The following is a 19788-nucleotide window of genomic DNA, read 5'->3' as shown; positions in this document are numbered from 1 at the left end:
TTTGCGCAATTTATAGTTGCTGCTAATGGCGCTCACAGTTCCCGTTGGCACTCCGCTGTTCCCTGCTGTGGTGCGGTCGTAACCGACAGTCCCAGGAGTAGACTCTCTGTGCCGGCCTGACTGGAGAGAGGCGTGCACTGTTCCCGCGCTCCTCTCCTGCGGGTCCTCCCTCGCCGCGCTGATGACGTGTGTGCGCACGGCACGCACACCTTACCAGCAGCCCCTGCACTCAGAAAGGGGCGGCGGCGATACAGTAAGTGAGTGTGGGCGGGAGAGATCACACGTCCCGCCCCCCCTGTTCCTCCAGCACAGATTCTTTCATCCTTGGCGGCCGTGCAGGAGCCGAGGATGAATCGCATGAAATCCTGTGCGTGTCACCCCAAATGGCTACGCGTGTCAGCACTGACACGCGTGTCATAGGTTCGCCATCACTGTTCTACACAAATCACAATCCCATCCCACACATACAGTACATACGATCTTATTCTTGCATACAAATATATACATGGTATGTATGTATGTATACATAAAGAAGGAATTTGAAGCCTTATTTTGAAGAAATGAATTGTCCCATTGACACCAGGATCAATATATTTGGTTACATGGTGCTCAATCTTCCCTACTAATTATATTTTTCATCTTTGCTATAATAAAGTTCTTCATCTGATTGTACTTGAAGGTGGAAATGTAAATCTATCTGAGAACTTCCAGGGAAGGTATGCCAAATTAAAGAATAGAATGGAATAGAATAGAATTTTTTATTTGCCAAGTGTGATTGGACACACAAGGAATTTGTCTTTGGTGCATATGATCTCAGTGTACATAAGGAGAATTAAAAAATACATTCATCGAGAATAAAAGATACAACACTTAGTGATAGTCAAGGTTAATAATAAGTTATCAAATTGTACTAGTAAATAAATAAAAACAATATAAATTGACAGATACAGGCAACATGGTTATAGTCATAAGTGGGAAGAGATAGATACTAGGAAGGAAGAGAAGAATAATACTAATACAGTCTTAGTAAATTTTTTGACAGTGTTGAGGGAATTATTTGTTTAGCAGAATGATAGTGTTTGGGAAAAAATTGTCCTTGTGTCTAGTTGTCTTGGTGTGCAGTGCTCTAAAGTGTTATTTTGAGGGTAGGAGTTGAAACAATTTATGTCCAGGATGTAAGGGGTCTGTAGGTATTTTCACAAACCTCTTTTTGACTCGTCCAGTACACAGGTCCTCAATGGAAGGCAGGTTGGTAGCAATTGTTTTTTCTGCAGATCTAATTATCCATTTAAGTCTGTACCGTATTTGTCTTGTTTGGTTGCAGAGCCAAACCAGACAGTTATGGAGGTTAGGGTTAGGGTTAGGGCTAGGGAAGGCTCTATGAGAGTGGAACCAACAACCAAGGTAGATAGAGTGGATAAGATATTGCCCACATGTATTCTGGATGTCTGTTTCTCATGAAGAGACCACAAGATAATGTTTTTCTGCAGGTCTAAGCATTGGGAAACAAAGGAATTAACCCTCTTGCTCATAACAGTGGCAGAGACTTTTAAAAGATGCTCAGTTTGCAAACCTCATTTTGTAATCACTTTTGGAAATTGCTCATTAACTGCTACTAAGCTATTAGAGACCTTTAGATTTGCAAGTTTGAAAATGCTGGGCAAGTTACCTTCAATCCTGAATGAAACAAAATTTTAATTATAACCTTATAAATTATAGCACCTGAAATAAACAGCCAGAAAATAACTAAGATTTTGATCTCAGAAAACTATAGACATTCTAGGCATCCATATAAAATTGGAATATTGAAATGTTTACAAGATTTGGGTATTGAACATTAATTATAAAGTATAAATACTATTTCTCAGGGGAAATAGATCCTATTTTGGTTTTACAAAACATGATCTAGATAAGCAAGTGTATTTAAAAGCAGAGCACTAGAGGGGACTAAAGATTTTAGGTAGGTTAAAGATATACAGGCCACTAAGATGGTGTAAAGCATAATGATGATAAAAATACTGAAGGAGACTTTTGAAGAATGGAATCAGATAATAATAACTACAGTACCAACAATGAAAATCATGCTATCCCTTTCCATGGATAGACTATGTCTATAATATAGAGATATCAGATAGAGAACACATTTTATATGAAAAGATATAGTATTGGAAGAGAATTTACAGCTGATTATAAGAGTGATTTAAAAAAGTATAATTAATTATATCTACAAAAAAACCAGGCTGAGATTTAAATATGTAAAAGAGAAATACTTACAAGCCAAGAGAGTGATTATTATAGATAGATTTTTTTTTCCTACTAGATTTACAAAAGAAGCTTGTTAAAACCTTGAAAAACTCTATGTGATGGTAGCAGGAAGATAAGAAATAAAGAGAAATTGAATTCTATAACAATATTTGAATGAATTAAAAATTAAAACTCTAGGAACAGATTAGAAAGGGACTCTAGAAGTAAATTAGATGTTAAAGGAAGCAATATAAATGTGGTTTATTTGATCAAGGTTAAAACAAAATATGTTGCTGCTACTGAGTATTGACTTTCTGTTTAAGAGAAAAAATGATATTTTATGGATTTGTTTACAGATAAGAGATAGATTATGGGATAAAATAAATAAATATTTTTAACTCTAGAGATTTGTTTATACCTGGGATGAAACTTGGAAATGACTTCTTTGTATCTTTGTCTTATTTTTGTTTGTTATATTCTAACTTTTCTCTTTTGCACTGTTGTTTATTTGCATATTTACTTTTCTCTTTATGCTCATTTCTTAGCTTATATTAGATTTTACTATTATAATTGAAATTCTTAATTAAAAATTATATATGGCAAATGATAGATATTGAAAATGTATCTTTCTTTCAAATCTACATCCTAGTTTAATTGTTCAAATATGTTCATTTTGTACACTATGAGAAGCAGAAATAAATTACAGTGCTTTATTGCTGCATATTATTGGATTAAGAAAATGTAAGATAGTAGCTTTCATTGATATTACCAAGTATATTTTACTATTTACTTCTCTCCCCCCCCCCAGAACTCCATATTATTGGGACAATAATCTTCTCTGTACATTTTTTTTAGACTTCCAGTTTCTATACTGAATTTACTTTAGATTGCTATATACAATAAACATGGTCAACAAAAATAAATGTCAAAATGAAATGCCTCATGCTCATACAACAGATGGTCACACAACCACATCAAAACAGTTCATCACACTCAACATGAGGCAAAGACCTCATCAAGGTGAAATAGGCTGAGTTATAAAGCTTAATGCTTTAGGGCACCACACTTCTTTCCAATGACCAAATACTTTGTCTCTCCACTACTGACGTGAGGAAACATCTAAGCAGAGTCAACCCACGAAAAGCTGCGGGACCAGACAATATTCCTGGCAGAGTACTCAGAAGAAGTGCAGACCAACTGGCAAATGTTTTCACCGACATCTTCAACATCTCTCTGAGTACCACTGTTGTCCTAAAGTGCTTCAAGACAATGACCATCGTCCCCGTGCTGAAGAAACCATCAGTGTTCTGCCTCAATGATTACCATCCTGTTGCACTTACTCCCATCATCATGAAGTGCTTCAAGAGGCTTGTTATGGACCCTGCTGCCCATAACATTGGATCCACTGCAGTTTGCATACCTTTTGAATCGCTCCACCGATGACGCCATCTCCACTACACCCCATCTAACCCTCACTCACCTAGAAAACAAAGACTCATACATATGAATGCTGTTCATAGACTTTAGTTCAGCATTCAACATTATCATTCCTCAACATCTGATGGGAAGCTGACCCTATTGGGCCTGAACACCTCCCTCTGTAACTGGATCCTGCACTTTTTGACTGGAAGACCTCAGACAGCCTGGATCACGAACAATACTTCTAACACCATCATACTGAGCACTGGAGCCCCCCAGGGCTGTGTGCTCAGTCCCCTGCTGCTCACCCTGCTAATGCATGACTGTGTAGCAATGCACAGTTCAAATCACATCATAAAGTTCACTGATGACACAACTGTATCTTATCAGCAAGAATGATGAGACAGCATACAGAGAGGAGGTGGAGAAGTTAACGAACTGGTGTAAAGCCAACAACCTGTCTCTGAATGTAAACAAAACAAAAGAGATGGTCGTTGACTTCAGGAGGACACAACATGACTGCTCCTCGCTGAAGATCAATGGCTTGTCCATGGAGACCGTAGAGAGCACCAAATTTCTTGGTGTTCACCTGGTGGAGAATCTCACCTGGTCCCTCAAAACCGGTTCCATAACAAGGAAGGCCCAGGAGCATCCTTACTTTCTTAGGAAACTGAGGAAGGCACAGCTTCCACCACACATCCTCACAACCTTCTACAGAGGGACCATCGAAAGCACCCTGAACACCTGCATCACCACCTGGTTTGGGAATTGCACTGTTTTGGATTGCAAGACCCTACAGCGAATAGTGAGGACGGCAGAGAAGATCATTGGGGTTGTTCTTTCCTCTATCATGGACATATACATTACACACTGCATTTGTAAAGCCAGAAACATTGTGGCTGACCGCACACACACCCCTCATACATGCTCTTTATTCTCCTGCTTTCTGGAAAAAGGTACAGAAGCATTCGGGCCCACACAAACAGACTGTGTAACAGTTTCTTTCCACAAGCCATCAGACTCCTCACACTCTCTAAGTTCATAGATTTAGAGCTATATGTAGTTCTGTGTTCTGCTCTTTTTCTTTTTATCTATGTTGTCTGATGTAGCACTTTGGTCCTGGGGAAATGTTGTTTTGTCTCACTGTGTACTGTACTGTATATTATTGAAATGACAATAAAACCTACTTGACTTGACTTGATATGATGCAGAAGATCAAATGCTTACTTTTTTGCATCTCCACTTAAAAGAACTCTAAAGAACAGTTCCAAAAATGACCACTTTGAAAGGTCTTGAGGAGTCACTGGTAGGAGAACAGGTTGCCATTATGCTTATCTTTCATACACAAATTCATCACCTCTGATACTAGAAAGTACAGTATCAGGCTTGTGCAAGCTTGGGCATTCAGGAAAGAAAGACCCTTGATTCCATTTGTAGTGAAAAGTACTTTTGCTAAAGCCAAATGGTTATACAGCATAAGCAAAGCTGGATCTGAATATTCCCATTCAAAAACTGCCCTTTTTCCATTTCCCAAAGCCTTCCCCGCTTGAGCAGTTCATGAGTGTCATAGTATTCAAATTTGGTGTTTTGGTAAACAGCTTTAAGGTTTGGCGCTTCTTTGGTGGAGTTTCACATTCCATTCTAATGTTCATGTACTTGGATGCACTGTTCTGTTCTGAATTGGCACCTCTGGTTCCTGTCATCCTATCATTTCACCCCTATATTCCCTTCCTCCCTCTTCCCCCATTTTATGACAGGATGCCAGTGAGGCAAAGAGGCTGAAACATTTACATGGCAGACCTGACATATAGTTTATCAGACTTTTGTATCATTCTAGCAAATATTGCCTTTTGGCTTACAAGGTTTTATATTACTGTATAACCTTCTTTCTGAATATTTTAGAAAACATGTCCAACTAGAAATTATAGCTGAAGCCAAATTAGCCAGTTTTCCTATAAATTCTCTTTTTCAGCACACTATTAGACTGCATGCAAAAATTTGGGTTAATGTCTGTGTTCCCAAATAACATCCAAAATTAAATCAGAGTCTGAGGCAAGGTATTGCTCAAAGTTCCAATTTATTAAGAGAATCATGTTGGCACATCTAGGAAAACCTGAATCTGAAAGCTTCCCGATTTTCCCCACCCAGTTGAGAGTTCATGAACTTGCCCCTATACCCGCAAGTCCATCACATGGCCCAATCTCCCACTGCCATGCTGGCAGTTACACCCATTCAGTTCCGGTCAGGTGCAGAGGTGTAGAGACAAAGGATGACCTTGGATTCTAGAAAGGAATCATATTTTGACAACATCACATTCTACTCCTTACTATTCCCCCTCCCATTTCCCCACTAATGAAACAGTATAGTAGAATAGAATATTAGTGTGGCAGGCCAAAGATCCCAAAAGGAACTGGCTGCAAGGCCTGAAAAATTGTTTATAATGATAATTTTCAGAAATCCTCATAAAGGTAGCCAATTAGCAACCATTCAGTTACCACGGATCTACCCCAAAAGGAATTTACAAGCAGGATTTAAAGTTTTGATGACTGCCCCCTCTGTATCATGTGATTGTGTCATGTGACTTTGGATGCTCAAAATGTGGATCACATTTAGAATCATTTGCAGTGTCCCTTGCTCACACGTCCACAATTGATGACATTTTTTTAAAACCAGAAACCAGCATTTACTTCTGATTTCCAGCAAAAATAAAAAAAAACCATTTCAGTCAATGGGTTCACTTGAAAACAGCCATAGTTGTCTAAGAACTGCAAAAAATGTTATGAAATCGGATCAGTCATATGTATATGATTTACCACGACATTATCATGACATACAAGAGAAGTTCTGAGCTCCATTATGGAAGTAAGTTAAGGATTGGTATGAGTTTGGGTCTCATTAACATCTAACATTGAACGTTGTGACATTAAAAAAGAAAAATAGCTACCCTGTGCATTAAATAAAACATTTTTGAAGAATGAAGGACATACTTGGTCCCCCTGTTTCAGAAAATGAAATGGCAAATTCTGAAGAATGCAGAGCAAAATTGAGGCACTGGGGGCTGATGGGGGGGGCAGAGTTCTTCTCGCAGAATTCTTCCAGTGTGTCTCAAGCTGGTTTTTTCTCCATAGTTGGGATGGAGGAAGATGCTATCTCAGTGTTTTGCCAATCCATTTGGCTTATTTACAGGAATCTACTTTCCTCATGGACAGTTGGTTTTATGAGATTGCTTTTTCCAGTCTTAAATTTGCACGTAAATATGCAATTTGTTTTAAAAGTAAACATGCACATTAAATATATACGCATCCTTGCTTACAGGTGTTTTTTTTCTTAAGGTACATGATTTCTTTTAAGCTATACTGTATAATTCTCTTGAGATGTACAACTTTGCCTTTCGTGTTCTCTGCTGTAATATGTTTTGTAAACCATTTGTATTAATGCACGCAATTTGCTAGACAGTTTTGCAATGTGTACATACCTTTGGGCAAATATTCTTACTGAATAACTCAATTCTAGCATTTGGATATTCCCGTTAAACAATGGCCATGTTTCAATTCCAGCTTTGCATCTGGAACCGCAAATGGGAAAAGTGTGCATTCAAAATTCATCCAGAACAAATTTCTTCCAGTCCATAAAATAATCTAATTTTTTTTTAAAGTCCTGTATGGCATGGATCCAATCTGAGGAGCCATCTCACCCCAATGGGATCATTAACTCATCTACACTAGAAGGGGACCTTCTACAGATCCCAGGCCAAGGAATTCTGTCTGATGGGATCAAAGAGGAGAGTCTTTTACGCTGTGGTCCTGATTCCGTAGAACATTCTACCACTGGCAGTGAGAAATGTTCCTATCCTTCTGCCTTCTGAAAGGGTATCAAAACCTTTAGAGCTTGGGACCCCAAGGGGCTTTACCCTGGGAAGCAAGGGTGCTTCCCTACCGGTTTGCAAATGTGAGCATGCATGCGCTCGGTCTGCACATGCCACATCTGCACATGCGCTCAGCCTTCCACGCGTGCGCTTTGGCTTTTAAAAAGTGCCTAAATGAGATGCCATAGAGCCAGGGCAGGTGGGCGGGGCCAGCCACAGTTTCCGCTACCGGTCCAGGCAAACTGGTCTGGCAGAATACCACCTCTGATTGGAAGTGATTAACAGGGTAACCTTTAAAGAATGTGAAGAATTTGAAAGCAGAGTAGATCTATGGAAAGCTACAAAGAACCAACACTGGATGGAGCCAACAGAGAAGTTGGAACATGGGTCTGATGAAAGCTGGGAAGTATGGGCATCATTAAAGACACTGCTGAATGCATACAAGAAGATCCAGAGACGCTTTGAACAAATGCTTCTGCTCTTTGCAATTGTAGTCTCATGCAGACAACGACACATATGTATACCCGCCCAATTAATGCACACTTGAGGACCTCATGGCAATGCACAGAACACAATGTTGTTAGTTTCTGGGCAAGCTCTGTGCCTATTTTAATCTTGTGTTTTATATTAGTATGTCTCATTGTGATGCTTCTGACACGAGTAAACAAGCAATAGCATTGTCATTGTTTCTATATTTATCCTTTTTATTGTTTGTAAGGTGGCCATAGATCAGAACTTCTATTCCGGTGATGGCAAACCTTTTCAGCAGCAATTGCCAAAAAGGGAGTGCATTCGTCTGGGCCGAAACCTGGAAGAGGAGCTCCCCAGGGGGAATGGGGAGAAATGAAGCTGGTCTTCCGGTTACTGGCATTCATGTGCGTGCGACGGTCAGCTGGCTGTTGCACAGGTTCATGCTGGAAAAACGAAAGACCAGCTCTTCCAGTTCCTGAAGAGCCGAGGTGGTGCAGTGGTTAAATGCAGCACTGCAGGCTACTTCAGCTGACTGCTAGATCAGCAGTTCAGCGGTTCAAATCTCACCGGCTCAGGGTTGACTCAGCCTTCCATCCTTCCGAGGTGGGTAAAATGAGGACCCAGATTGTTGTTGGGGGCAATATGCTGACTCTGTAAACCGCTTAGAGAGGGCTGAAAGCCCTATGAAGTGGTATATAAGTCTACTGCTATTGCTATTGCTATTCCTGGCACTGCCTCACGCATGAAGCTCAGCTGATTGTCTCACATGCACGTGTGCCAGAAACCCAGAAGAGGAACGGTCGATACCACACATGCCAAGCGACATGGCTCTGCATGCCACTTTGGACACACGTGCCATTGGTTCGCCATCACGGTTCTGTTCTCATTCTGGGCTTTTTCTCTCACTTTACTACAACATTGCCTTGAGATGCAAGAGGGATTTTTCAAGCAGCAGCATCTTTAAATGTTTAAATGCTGTTGTAAGTTATGAAAGTCCCTAAGCCTTTAGGGAGGGATCCATTTCTTTTTTTCCCCCTCAGCTACCAAAGAACCATTTCAAAGTGCACTTATCAAGTTGCCATTTATCCTGCATTTTCTGTTGATGCTGTTAGCCAACCGCTCTCTCTTTAAATGGTAATTAGATGGCTCTGATAGTGATCTGCAGAAAATACTCACTGGTAGTCTTCTGGGTGACTATGGCTGGCAGTTTTATTACTAATTTGCAGTTGCCACCGGGCTTGTCTATAATTAAGTTACTAATGGACTATCTTGGTTGAGCTCCTTTCTTTTGGTTATCCCTCCCACTTTTTTCCCTTGCCATTCTTTTTATGAAATCTCTTTTCATATGTTTGAGGATAAAGCTCTATCTCTGATCGCTCACCAACCTTTTAGGTATGTTTTAATTGTTTTCCAACTACACACTCTTTGGTTCACAACCAAAAATGCCTCTGGGTAGAGATTTATATGATATTTACATACCATTTTAATTAGAGTAATGATTACACCTGCTTTAAGATAATATGTATTACTTGCTGCCAACCAGAAACACAATGATTGGGGCCAGCCGGCATACTGGTTGCTTTTTGAAAAGATGTTTAATTTTGCAGTACTTTAAATAATGTTGCTTAAAGTATTAATTATGGAAGTGCTCGACTGGGACGTTTCATAATACAGAAAGTAACTAGGCAGAATACCATGAAAGAATTGCTTTGTAAAAATACTTTTTATATCTCCCCCCCAAACAGCTGTCCTAATATTAAAACCATAAAAGACTTGGTCAAAATTTGCTCAGGCAATTTGATTATTACGTAGAATTCTAAAAGCCGAATTCCATCCACTTGAAGCTTATCCGTTAGCTTGATTCTCAAAATGGCTCACAAATAATTTGAATAAATAATAAACATTATTGACACACAAACTAGTCCTTCACTTACAGTATGGAGCTTACCCATTATGTTTGTAAGATGTGATCATAAGAACACAGGTCAGGTGTGCTTGCCAAGAGCTTAGCATTAACAGTAGACGATGTTTGTAATTTGGAAAATATGGCTACCACCTGACAGCATCGCTGATGAATTCAGGTGAATCTTTATCTATCTGCTTTCATCCACTTAAGGCAATCATTTACTGTTTTTCTTGGTTGTTGTTTTCTTTGCTTTTTTTTTAGAAACATCCTTTATCGACTAGATGACAGGACACAGCGATTTTCGGTACTCCTGGAGGCAGCAGAGCACTGGAAATTACATCAGCACAATGAGACTCTGCAAGCTATGTTGTCAAAAGTGTTCAACAGTTTCAATTCAGCTCAGGTTTGTTTCAAAGTAGGACTTGAGGTCTTTGAGGCCACCTCAGTGGGAAACCAATGACGAACTTGGTGCTTTGACATCTGCACACACGCCACTAAGAACCTTGTTTACACTTTATAGAAGAAGACTTGGGATCAGACTTGAAATGATATAGGTTTGAGATCTTTCTTTGGTTTCTCAACTTTAAAGAACGAATTCTTGTTTCAAGGTAGTCCCAAAGGTGTTTTGTTTCAAGAGGCAACTGGACCAGTCCAGCTGCCTCTTGAAAAAGCACATTTGGGACAATCATAATCTGAATGATTCAGAATTTCCATACACATTTGTTTCAAGGTACTTTATAGTACCCCTAGATCAGGGCTGAAATTCAGCAGGTTCTAACAGGTTCTGGAGAAACAGTAGTGGAAAATTGAGTAGTTTGGAGAACTGGCAAATACCACCTCTGGCTGGTCCCAGAGTAGGGTGGGAATGGAAATTTGGCAATATCTTTCCCCTGGAGTGGGGAAGGAATGGGGATTTTGCAATACCCTTCCCCCAGGAGTGGGGTGGGAATGGGGATTTTGCAATATCCTTCCCATGGAGTGGGGAGGGAATGGGGATTTTGCAGTATCTTTCCCCTGCCAAGCCAACCAAGCCATGCCCACAGAACCGGTAGCAAAAAATGTTGAATTTCACCACTGCCCTAGTTAATGCTAAAGCAGCCTTTTGCATTGTTGAGAATGTATTGCATATTTCTATTTTTGGAATATGTGTGTATGGGTAGCTGTATATGTGTTGATAGATCAAGAGTCAAATAAGGAAGATTTGAAATTGGATAACTGGAAAACAATTCCACACAGTTGATCCAAGCTGGAAAAAGAAATTAAGGTGCTTTTATCTTTCCTGTAATAGCCTACTGCATTTCTAATTGCACACAGAAAAGACATGAAATAATCCTTCCCATTTCCATTCACTTCCTATATGGGATACCTGAGCTTCCATCTGTTCCCTTATTTGCAATCATTGGTCACATGTGGCTACTACGTTTTTAACTATAAAGACAACATGCAAGTGCATTGACTAGCATTTGCCTAATGTTGCCGTTCGGTAGCAAAAACCATTTGTGAAACATTCATTCAAAAATATCTTGCCCTGTGGCGCCAGATATTTCTGTTCAACAATAGCCAAAAAATCCCACCCATTTGTGAACAGAAGCCATGAAATCTGATCATATGTGGTTGGTCATGGATGTTTTCAGATTTCATAAAACATCTGATTTACCAACACCTGATTGTTGACTTGCAAGTGTCAACTTTAATTGAACTGGACCTCCTGCAGAAGATTCAAGATTGAACAGAGTGAACAATGAAATGTCAGTGGTTCTATCCTACAGGAAACAAAAGAACTTAATTCTTTTCTTATTATTTATGCACAGGGGTCATACTATCATATTCAGGTCTGAAAGAAAATTAGAAACCAGCCATTGTGAAAGAGGCAATAATCCCTAACTTCACCCAGATAGGACCATGTCTGATTCTCAACTTTTCCTTCACCATGTATTCCCCTTAAATACCTCTTGTGGCTATGGACCATGGCCAAGGACCACCAAAACTTAACTCAAGATTTAAGGAAGTGTATTCACCGGGCTCCTGTGATGACATCTCAGCCTCCCCAGGATACGCTCTATGGTTGTGGGCCAGCTGCCGGCAGCGTACAACCATAGAGCATATGCCCAGAGCGGCCACTGCCAGAAGACTCAGTTTGGAAGCCACAGAAAAAGCCATGTGGCAGTGGAGGCAACGGTGGAGTGCCCTGGCTCTGCGGAGAAAGCCACTCGCGCAACCCCCTTCCAGCCATGCAGAGTGCCATTCACTGCCATTTCGAAGACACCAAGTGGCGGGAGCCAGGTGGCGGCGAGCAGGCACTTACGCGGATTGGTGATACCCCTAGGTCAGTGAATAGTGCTGTGCCCGGCTTGAAAGGGGGTTTACTGGGTGGCTGCTCATGAGTGTGGTCACTTCATGGCTGCTGTGCTGCGCTGCTGCTATAGCGCCACACAGCCATTTGCCCATGAGGCTGTGCCTGGCTCTTTGGGAGCCTACTCGCAAGAGAGCAGTCGCCAGCAACCCCCCCTTTTCAGCTGGGCACAGAGCCACTCACCAACGAAGGTGCTAAGCAATGCGATCACCTTTGCCTTCCCCCCCGATTCCCGTGCCTTGGCATCTTTGGGAGAAGGCTAGGTTGGTGAGTGGCACTCTGCCTGGCCAGAGGAGGGCAGTTGTCCAGGGGGCTTATTTGCAGGGGAGGGCTTATATTTTTGCCCACCAGAAAAATGTGGCATGGCCTTATTATCAGGACATGTCGCACTTTCGGGGAAACATGGTAGTAGCCTCCCCATGCTGTTTTTTTTTTAATCAGAGCCAATTGACATTAAAGACATATGCTTTCCCATCAAAACCATAGCCTTTACTATGCATATCCTGAAAGCAAAAACTTTCTTTATTGTATGACAGGTAATATTGCATTCCAATGCCTTTATTAATTCAGAGGGAAGCATAAGGTTTATGCAGCTATCTGGATTTGAAAGGGGAATATTCTGTTTTTCCTCCTTCAGATCCAGAAAAGATGAGTTTAAGTTTCATTAAGTTTAATGAAAGATTTCATAAAACCAGTGGTGGGTTGCCAATTTTTGTACTACCAATTCGGGCGCATTTGCATGTTTGCGCACAGGCGATGCTTCTGCACATGTGCAGAAGCATCTGGGCCGGTGGGCAGAGCCTCCTGCCACCACTACTACCTGTTTCCCCGATCCAGGCAAAACCAGGAGCAACCCACCTTTGGCATGAACCTATAGTACAGTCACCTATAGGTTATCCTCAGAAAGCATCACTTAACTTGCCATGAAATACGCATGTGATTGATGTTGATGGGAAAACAGATTTTCCAGAGACTCCTATTCAATAATCCAGGAAAAGTAGCAGGACAGATAAATGTGACAGCTTGTGTACGTGTGTACATGTGCTTGTGACAGAGAAAGAGAGAGGGAGGGACAGAAAATCACCCAACAACACATCCTCATTCTTTGTAATATAATTTAAAGGAAAATCTCTTTTGTTTCATTTTCAGTGAGGTAGGATCCTCCAGAATTCTGATTAGGAAGCTCAATTTAAATATAAATGAAATGAATTTAAACGTATTTTTTCATTCTCCTCTTCCCCATGCTATATAAGGTATACATCAAATGGTGCACTTAACTCAGAAAAGAATTCCGTAGCTTTCCCTTTGCTTTTGAGCACAATTCATAACCACGGGTATTCAGAAGCAAATTTCAACTGATTTCAATGATATTTTCAGCTATGTAGCCATCCTTCAGCTTGCATGCTTTGAATGAAATCTCTTCTGAGGCTATTGGAGTGGCATCAATACAGCAGGATGCCACTAAATCATATTAGGCATTGTCATTTGATTTTGTTTTGGTTTTCATTCAAATCTAGAATCAAATAAAATAATAATTCAGCAGCCATCCAGATTCCTGAGGCATTCCTTTTTTTAAAGATTTTTATTAACAAACATGTAAAATACACAAACACACAAATTAGACGTACACCACATTTATACAATAGAGTGCGAATAGGAACTTCCTGTTTTTTATCTTAGCAATCATCAATCGATATCGCTCACATTATATTATTCCCCCTTCTATCGTATTTCATGTAGATTTCATCATTCTTAACCCTCTTATTTTACTCATAACTATGATTTTTGAATGTTGTCATATTCTTTCACTGATTTTTGTTTCTTTCCTCCATCCACCTATACCATTTATCCCATATCTGGTAGAATTCAGATTCTTCCTTTCCCTGGATTTATTTCGTTAATTTACTGAGACATTCTTTATTACTTTGTCATGGGTCACATCATGCCAGTACCTAGCAAAATGAACGCAGTAGTGAATAGTTCTTGCAACCAGGAAACTTAATAGTTTATATAATTGTGTGTTTAAAGTGGATGAAAATGAAATTACAATAAATAAGCTAACATTTATAGTGCCTATAGAGGGAACCGGAAAAACAAACAAACTACAATCAAATCAGACAAGTAATAAGTATACCAGAGAGTTGTGATTTGGCCACTAAATTCCTGATAGATTGTAAATTGTTTTGAATAACCTAAGGGGGAAAAAACCTTAAAAATCTTCTGTTTATAGGCCACAAATTGTTCGAACCTACTCTGTGGGTGTGGCCTCCTTTGTGGGAGTGGCTTGCCACCCATGTGACCGGATGGGAGTGGCTTGCCGCCCATGTGACCGGATATGAAGATGCCGATGACACTTGTCAGAACCACCTTAAATTACCTCACACACAGCACTGGCTTGCATAAGAATATGATGTAAACTTGTTTTTTAAAAGGCATCTTTGGTTTGCGTTAAAACAACTTCAACACACGCAATGTTCTGATTGCACCACAAACGCAGTAGTCATCCTTACCTTTCACAGAGGCACTGAGTTTTATAAATATGAGCATGATAGTGTAGAATAATCATATCCAAAGACCAGTGGTGGGTTTCAAAATTTTTTGGAACCTCTTCTGTAGGTATGGCCCGCTTTCCGGGTCCACTGGTGGAACCACTTCTATCCGGTTCGGTAGATTTGACGAACCGGTTCTACCGAATAGGTGCGAACTGGTAGGAACCCACCTCTGGCCACAACAGTCAAAAAACAGCCACAAGATCTCTCTTCCTCCCTCTTCTTCATTCTAAAACATAAGAAAAAGGCATATTTATCCACTCACCAACCTACTCACCCATCATAAGTGACTCTGTTTAAGTAAGGGACCAGCAAACATTCACTGAAGCATAAATTGCTTTATTGATCAAAGCTGGAAGCAAAGCCAGACCTCAAGAAAGGTGGCACTGCAGTCCCTTTTTATAAATGTTTGCAAATTAACTACAATTAATTTGGCTTTGATTCATTGTTTGTGTTTCAGCATATATGCATTAATGGCTGCAGGAATAGGTCAGGATAGGTATGTACGTAATGGATTTTTATACTAGATACTTTTGAAAAACAACAGGTCAAAGAAATTACATCTGAAATTGGTCTGTTCCTCGAGCCGTGACCTACAAACCTCAAGTTATATCTTAATCCTTTCTTGGCCTAGTTTGCATACTTGCAGCTAGCACTTTGATTAACTTAACCAAATGTAAGATTCTGAGTATTCCTAGTGCCTAATTATTTATCTCTGAGCTATATTTTCCTGCAGACAAAAAAAAACTCAGGCACACTGTTTTTTAATCTCACTGTTGCAATGACCAAAGTTGACTTTTTTATAACTGTAATCCTGGCCTTGACAAATACATTTGGTTTTGGGTTGGTTCCCCCCCCCCCCAGTACTGACGTCCAAGTGTCTGGAGTTGGGGAATCAGTGCTGATCTTTCCATTATGATTCGGGACAAAGCATAAATGACACAGTTCATATTTGCCTGTGAAAACAGGCTTTATGGAACTGCTGGCTGCCACCAATGGTCACCAGGGATGGTATTCAATTACCTTCCCTACCAGTTCCCAAATGTGAGCACGCTCTGTCTTTGGCGCATACGCTTTTGGCTAAAAAAAAAAAAAGGCTTTAAATGGGATGCCATAGAGCTTGGACGTGTGGGTGGGGCCACCCACGATTTCCGCTACAGGTTCGGGCGAACTAATCCAAACTAGTAGAATACTACCTCTGATAGTCACCCATAGGAAGGTGAAAATATGCCAGATGGCAAATGTAGCGATTTTTGACCTTCCAATACAGGTAAACCAGTTGTCTCTATATGCAGATGGTTCACTGTTTGGGATTGTTGGGTCACTGATAAAGTGGTATAGATTTTGAAGTCCAATGCATCCATCACAGTGCTCTGTGAAATAGAATCTTCCCTACTGTGGTCCCATAGCTATAGACTTATTTTAAGGAGGGATTTGATAATTCATCAAGCTTATGTGCATATGCCTGTCACTGGGAATTTGTATGGAATGGGTGTATGTACAAAACTTACTGGAGAAAACTTACAGTTTAGATGTTGAACTTACTACTCTTCCCAATTGTCTTTTAATTTGAGTTGTTGATTATGCATTTAAATGAGACTGAATAATATATTTTCCTATGAAAAGATTCCACTTCATCTTTGCTTCTATTGATATCAGGGTTTGGTGATTAGGTGACCTAAGGGGCCTTTTATTGTGGGCTCTATGGAGTAAATCTGAGCAGGTAATGCCACCTAGCTAACTTAGATCTAAAAAAAACCAGCTGATTGGGCTTGAAAAGTATTTTAATGGGAAACTAGAACTGGAGCGGGAGCTTAAAGAGAGAAAGAGAGAGTCAGAGAGACAGAGAAATCCTTGAAAAGCTATTTAGGTATATTTTTAAAAAATGATTGGCTGTTTCCATGTAATCAGAGTTTGACTAAAAGGAGTTGTTTTTTAAGTATTATCATACACAGGGCAAAGGAAACTATGAGAACTAGAAATAATAACACGGAGAAAGGATTAATGACTACTTAGCTGCATAAATCTGGTAGAGATTTTAAATGATTTACTGTGCTTTAACATGCAGGCTCCAAATTTGGCAGTGGGACCATCATGCTTACCGGTAGATTTATTGTGCAATTCTGTATATATTTACTGAGAGATGAGTATCTCCAGTTTCAACTTGAGTTACTTCTAAGGGCACTTATTCATAAATAAGCTTATATAGCCTAAAGTGGGCCCTTCATTGGTGAATCTGAGTAAAAAACAACAACAACAACATTGGGTTGGAAGCAAATAGCAATGTCCATACTTTGGATAGTTGAGTGTAGTTGCCATTTACATTTCTTATACTCTCCAAGAAAGATTGTTAAGTTTTGTAACAAATTTATAGGATTACCCAGAGAAGGGTGTGGGGGTGATTAATACACACTTTCTTTTGCATAAAAAAATGAATTCAATATATGCTAAAACATGAAGAACGGTTCCTGGAACTGGGTATGTCTAGTTTAATGAAAAGAAGGACTAGAAGGGGAGACGTGATAGCAGTGTTCCAATATCTCAGGGGTTGCCACAAAGAAGATGGAATCAAGCTATTCTCCAAAGCACCTGAAGGTAGGACAAGAAGCAATGGGTGAAAACTAATCAAGGAGAGAACCAACCTAGAACTAAGAAGAAATTTCCTGACAGTTAGAACAATTAATCAATGGAACAACAAGTTGTGAATACTCCAACACTGGAGGTTTTTAAGAAGAGATGGGATAACCATTTGTCTGAAGTAGTGAAGGGTTTCCTGCCTAAGCAGGAAATGAACTAGAAGAACTCCAAAGCCCTTTCCAATTGTGTTGTTCTATTCAGAAAGGCTATGGTAGATAGCAATAGTACTTGGACCTATAAACCGCTTCACAGTTCTTTATAGCCTTGTCTAAGCAGTTTACCGAGTCAGCTTATTGCCCCAAACAATAGGGTCCTCATTTTACCAACCTTGGAAGAAGGAAGGCTCAGTCAACTTGAAGCCAGTCAGGATTGACTCCCTTGCAGTGAGCAGTGAGTTAGCTTGCAGTACTGCACTCTAACCACTGTGCCACCATGGCTGCTGCGCTAGAATTATCCTAGATTAGAGGTGTCAAAATCGATTTCATTGAGGGCTTCATCAGGATTGTGTTTGACCTCAGGGGGCTGGGGGGGGCATGGCCAGGGGTTCCTGTGGTGGCCGGAGCACTCTACCAGTGAAAACGGGCTCCCAAGCTCTGTTTTCAGTTGCAGAAGCCTCCTGCAATCCTCTGCCAGCAAAAATGGAGCTCCATTTTTGGCAGAGGTACCGCAGGTCAGTCCTTTGCTGTTGCCAGGGCAGCCTCGTAGGCCAGATCTAAGCACTGTGCAGGCTGGATCTGGCCCACGGGCCTTGAGTTTGACACCCCTGTGATAATCCTAATGGAAACTGAAAGATTGCAAGGTTTGCCACTTTGAATTCAAATTTACTGGGAATGAAGCTATTGTGTAGGTGCTATAATGAGATCCTCTCTTGATTAGCAAAAATGAAAGATGGTGGTATACAGAGCTAGTCCTTATTTCTGAGAGAACTTTTTTCTGGCTTTAAAGTATATAAGTGCATACAATAACTCGATGTCATATAATGCAAATGGGATTATTTCCTTTATTGTCTCTTTATTATATAGTTACTGCAGGAATACAACACATTAAGTGGAAGGAGTAGAATGAGATTTTGGTAATCGTATTCGAAAGGTGCAATAAAACTGCTTAGTTGTTTTCAATGTCCTATCAGAATCACCGACTGGTTTAGAGAAGTTCGGAACACTTCTTTGAATACAAAAAAGGATTTACAAATCTGGCTTTTCAAAAGAGAGGAGACGGGTAACTTTTGATATGAGTTTTATGTTAAACTTTGCTGCTTGAGTATCACGTAAAGAAGCAGATTGGATGTCACAATTTCCATGGATATAGAAACTATTGTTAGGGCCATAGAGTTTACTTCTCTATTCAATACCCTCAATTCGAGTCAGGATTTAAGGGATACAATGCTTAGGAGTTGGTTGACGTACTCCTTCCCACTTGGTATACCCCCAACAAAAAAAGGAGTTGTATGGGGAGAAAGCATTGCAAATCACAACCCAGAGAAAGGGAATCAATCTTTCCCCTCCTTTTATTTCTGGGCTAAAATGTTTCTCAGATGTTATTTGCCCTCAAAGACAGCTTTTGCAGTAAACAGCCTCTTTAGGGATAATGGGAGTTACCAGGAGAGGATTTCAGTAGGAAAACAACATGGCAAAGAAAATTCTCCTTTGTTGTACCTCTGTGTTATTTCTACGAAATGGAAGGAATTAGTTGAAGCGTACTTTCAAATATGAGCACTTGCAATCACTTGTAGTTTGGCCTTAACTCTGCCATGAAGACATTCATGTGTCCTACTGAAATAAGATGTGGGTTATATGCTTTCAGCCTTCTGAGACTAAAAAAATGAGTATCAGTGTTTGAATTTACATTTGAATTGCTCTCCAAGATGTTTTCTTGAAAAGTGAAAAAATGATGATGATGATGATGATGATGATGATGATGATGTAGTAGTAGTATAGTCAGTGGTGGGATGCAACCTCTTTAACAACCAGTTCAGTGAGCGCAGGCTTTGCACTCCACCACCACCACCCATACACCACACCTCCTTGCGCCACACATACTCCCATGCTGCACCCCTTCATAGGGTGTTTAGGGTCTAGGAGGCCTCCCTGAAGCCTCCTGGGAAGGAAAATGGGCTGTGGGGGGGAGCACCACACCTCCATACCCGTGGCCTATTTTGGGCCTAGGAGGCCGCCCTACACTTACTTGGGAACCAGAATGGGACAAGTGGGGACTCCTGGGAGGGGAGAGGCCATCTGGTCACCAGAACGATCAGTTCGCCAAACCTGATATAAAATTAATATACAGGTCACCCAAACCGGTCTCAACCAGTTGAATCCCACTCCCACAGCGCTGCGAGTTGACA

The 19788-nt window shown here is 40.4% G+C and overlaps 1 protein-coding gene across 5 annotated transcripts in view; it reads left to right on the top strand.

Moving 5' to 3' along the window:
- NAALADL2 (N-acetylated alpha-linked acidic dipeptidase like 2) overlaps positions 1-12081 on the top strand; it is an 897010-nt gene extending 884929 nt beyond the window's left edge. For all 5 annotated transcript variants that reach the window (XM_087725225.1, XM_087725222.1, XM_087725221.1 and 2 more), the window contains exon 14: positions 10167-12081. In XM_087725225.1, the coding sequence (XP_087581351.1) occupies positions 10167-10365 (199 nt within the window). In that variant the 3' untranslated portion in view covers positions 10366-12081. The remainder of the gene's footprint in view (positions 1-10166) is intronic.
- Positions 12082-19788: the final 7707 nt, after the last annotated feature.

This window comes from Thamnophis sirtalis, unplaced genomic scaffold, assembly GCF_051295495.1.
Source record: "Thamnophis sirtalis isolate CommonGarterSnake01/CBP01778 unplaced genomic scaffold, rThaSir2_p1.2 scaffold_11, whole genome shotgun sequence".
Taxonomy (NCBI): domain Eukaryota; kingdom Metazoa; phylum Chordata; class Lepidosauria; order Squamata; family Natricidae; genus Thamnophis; species Thamnophis sirtalis.
This window is presented reverse-complemented; position numbering and strand designations above follow the sequence as displayed.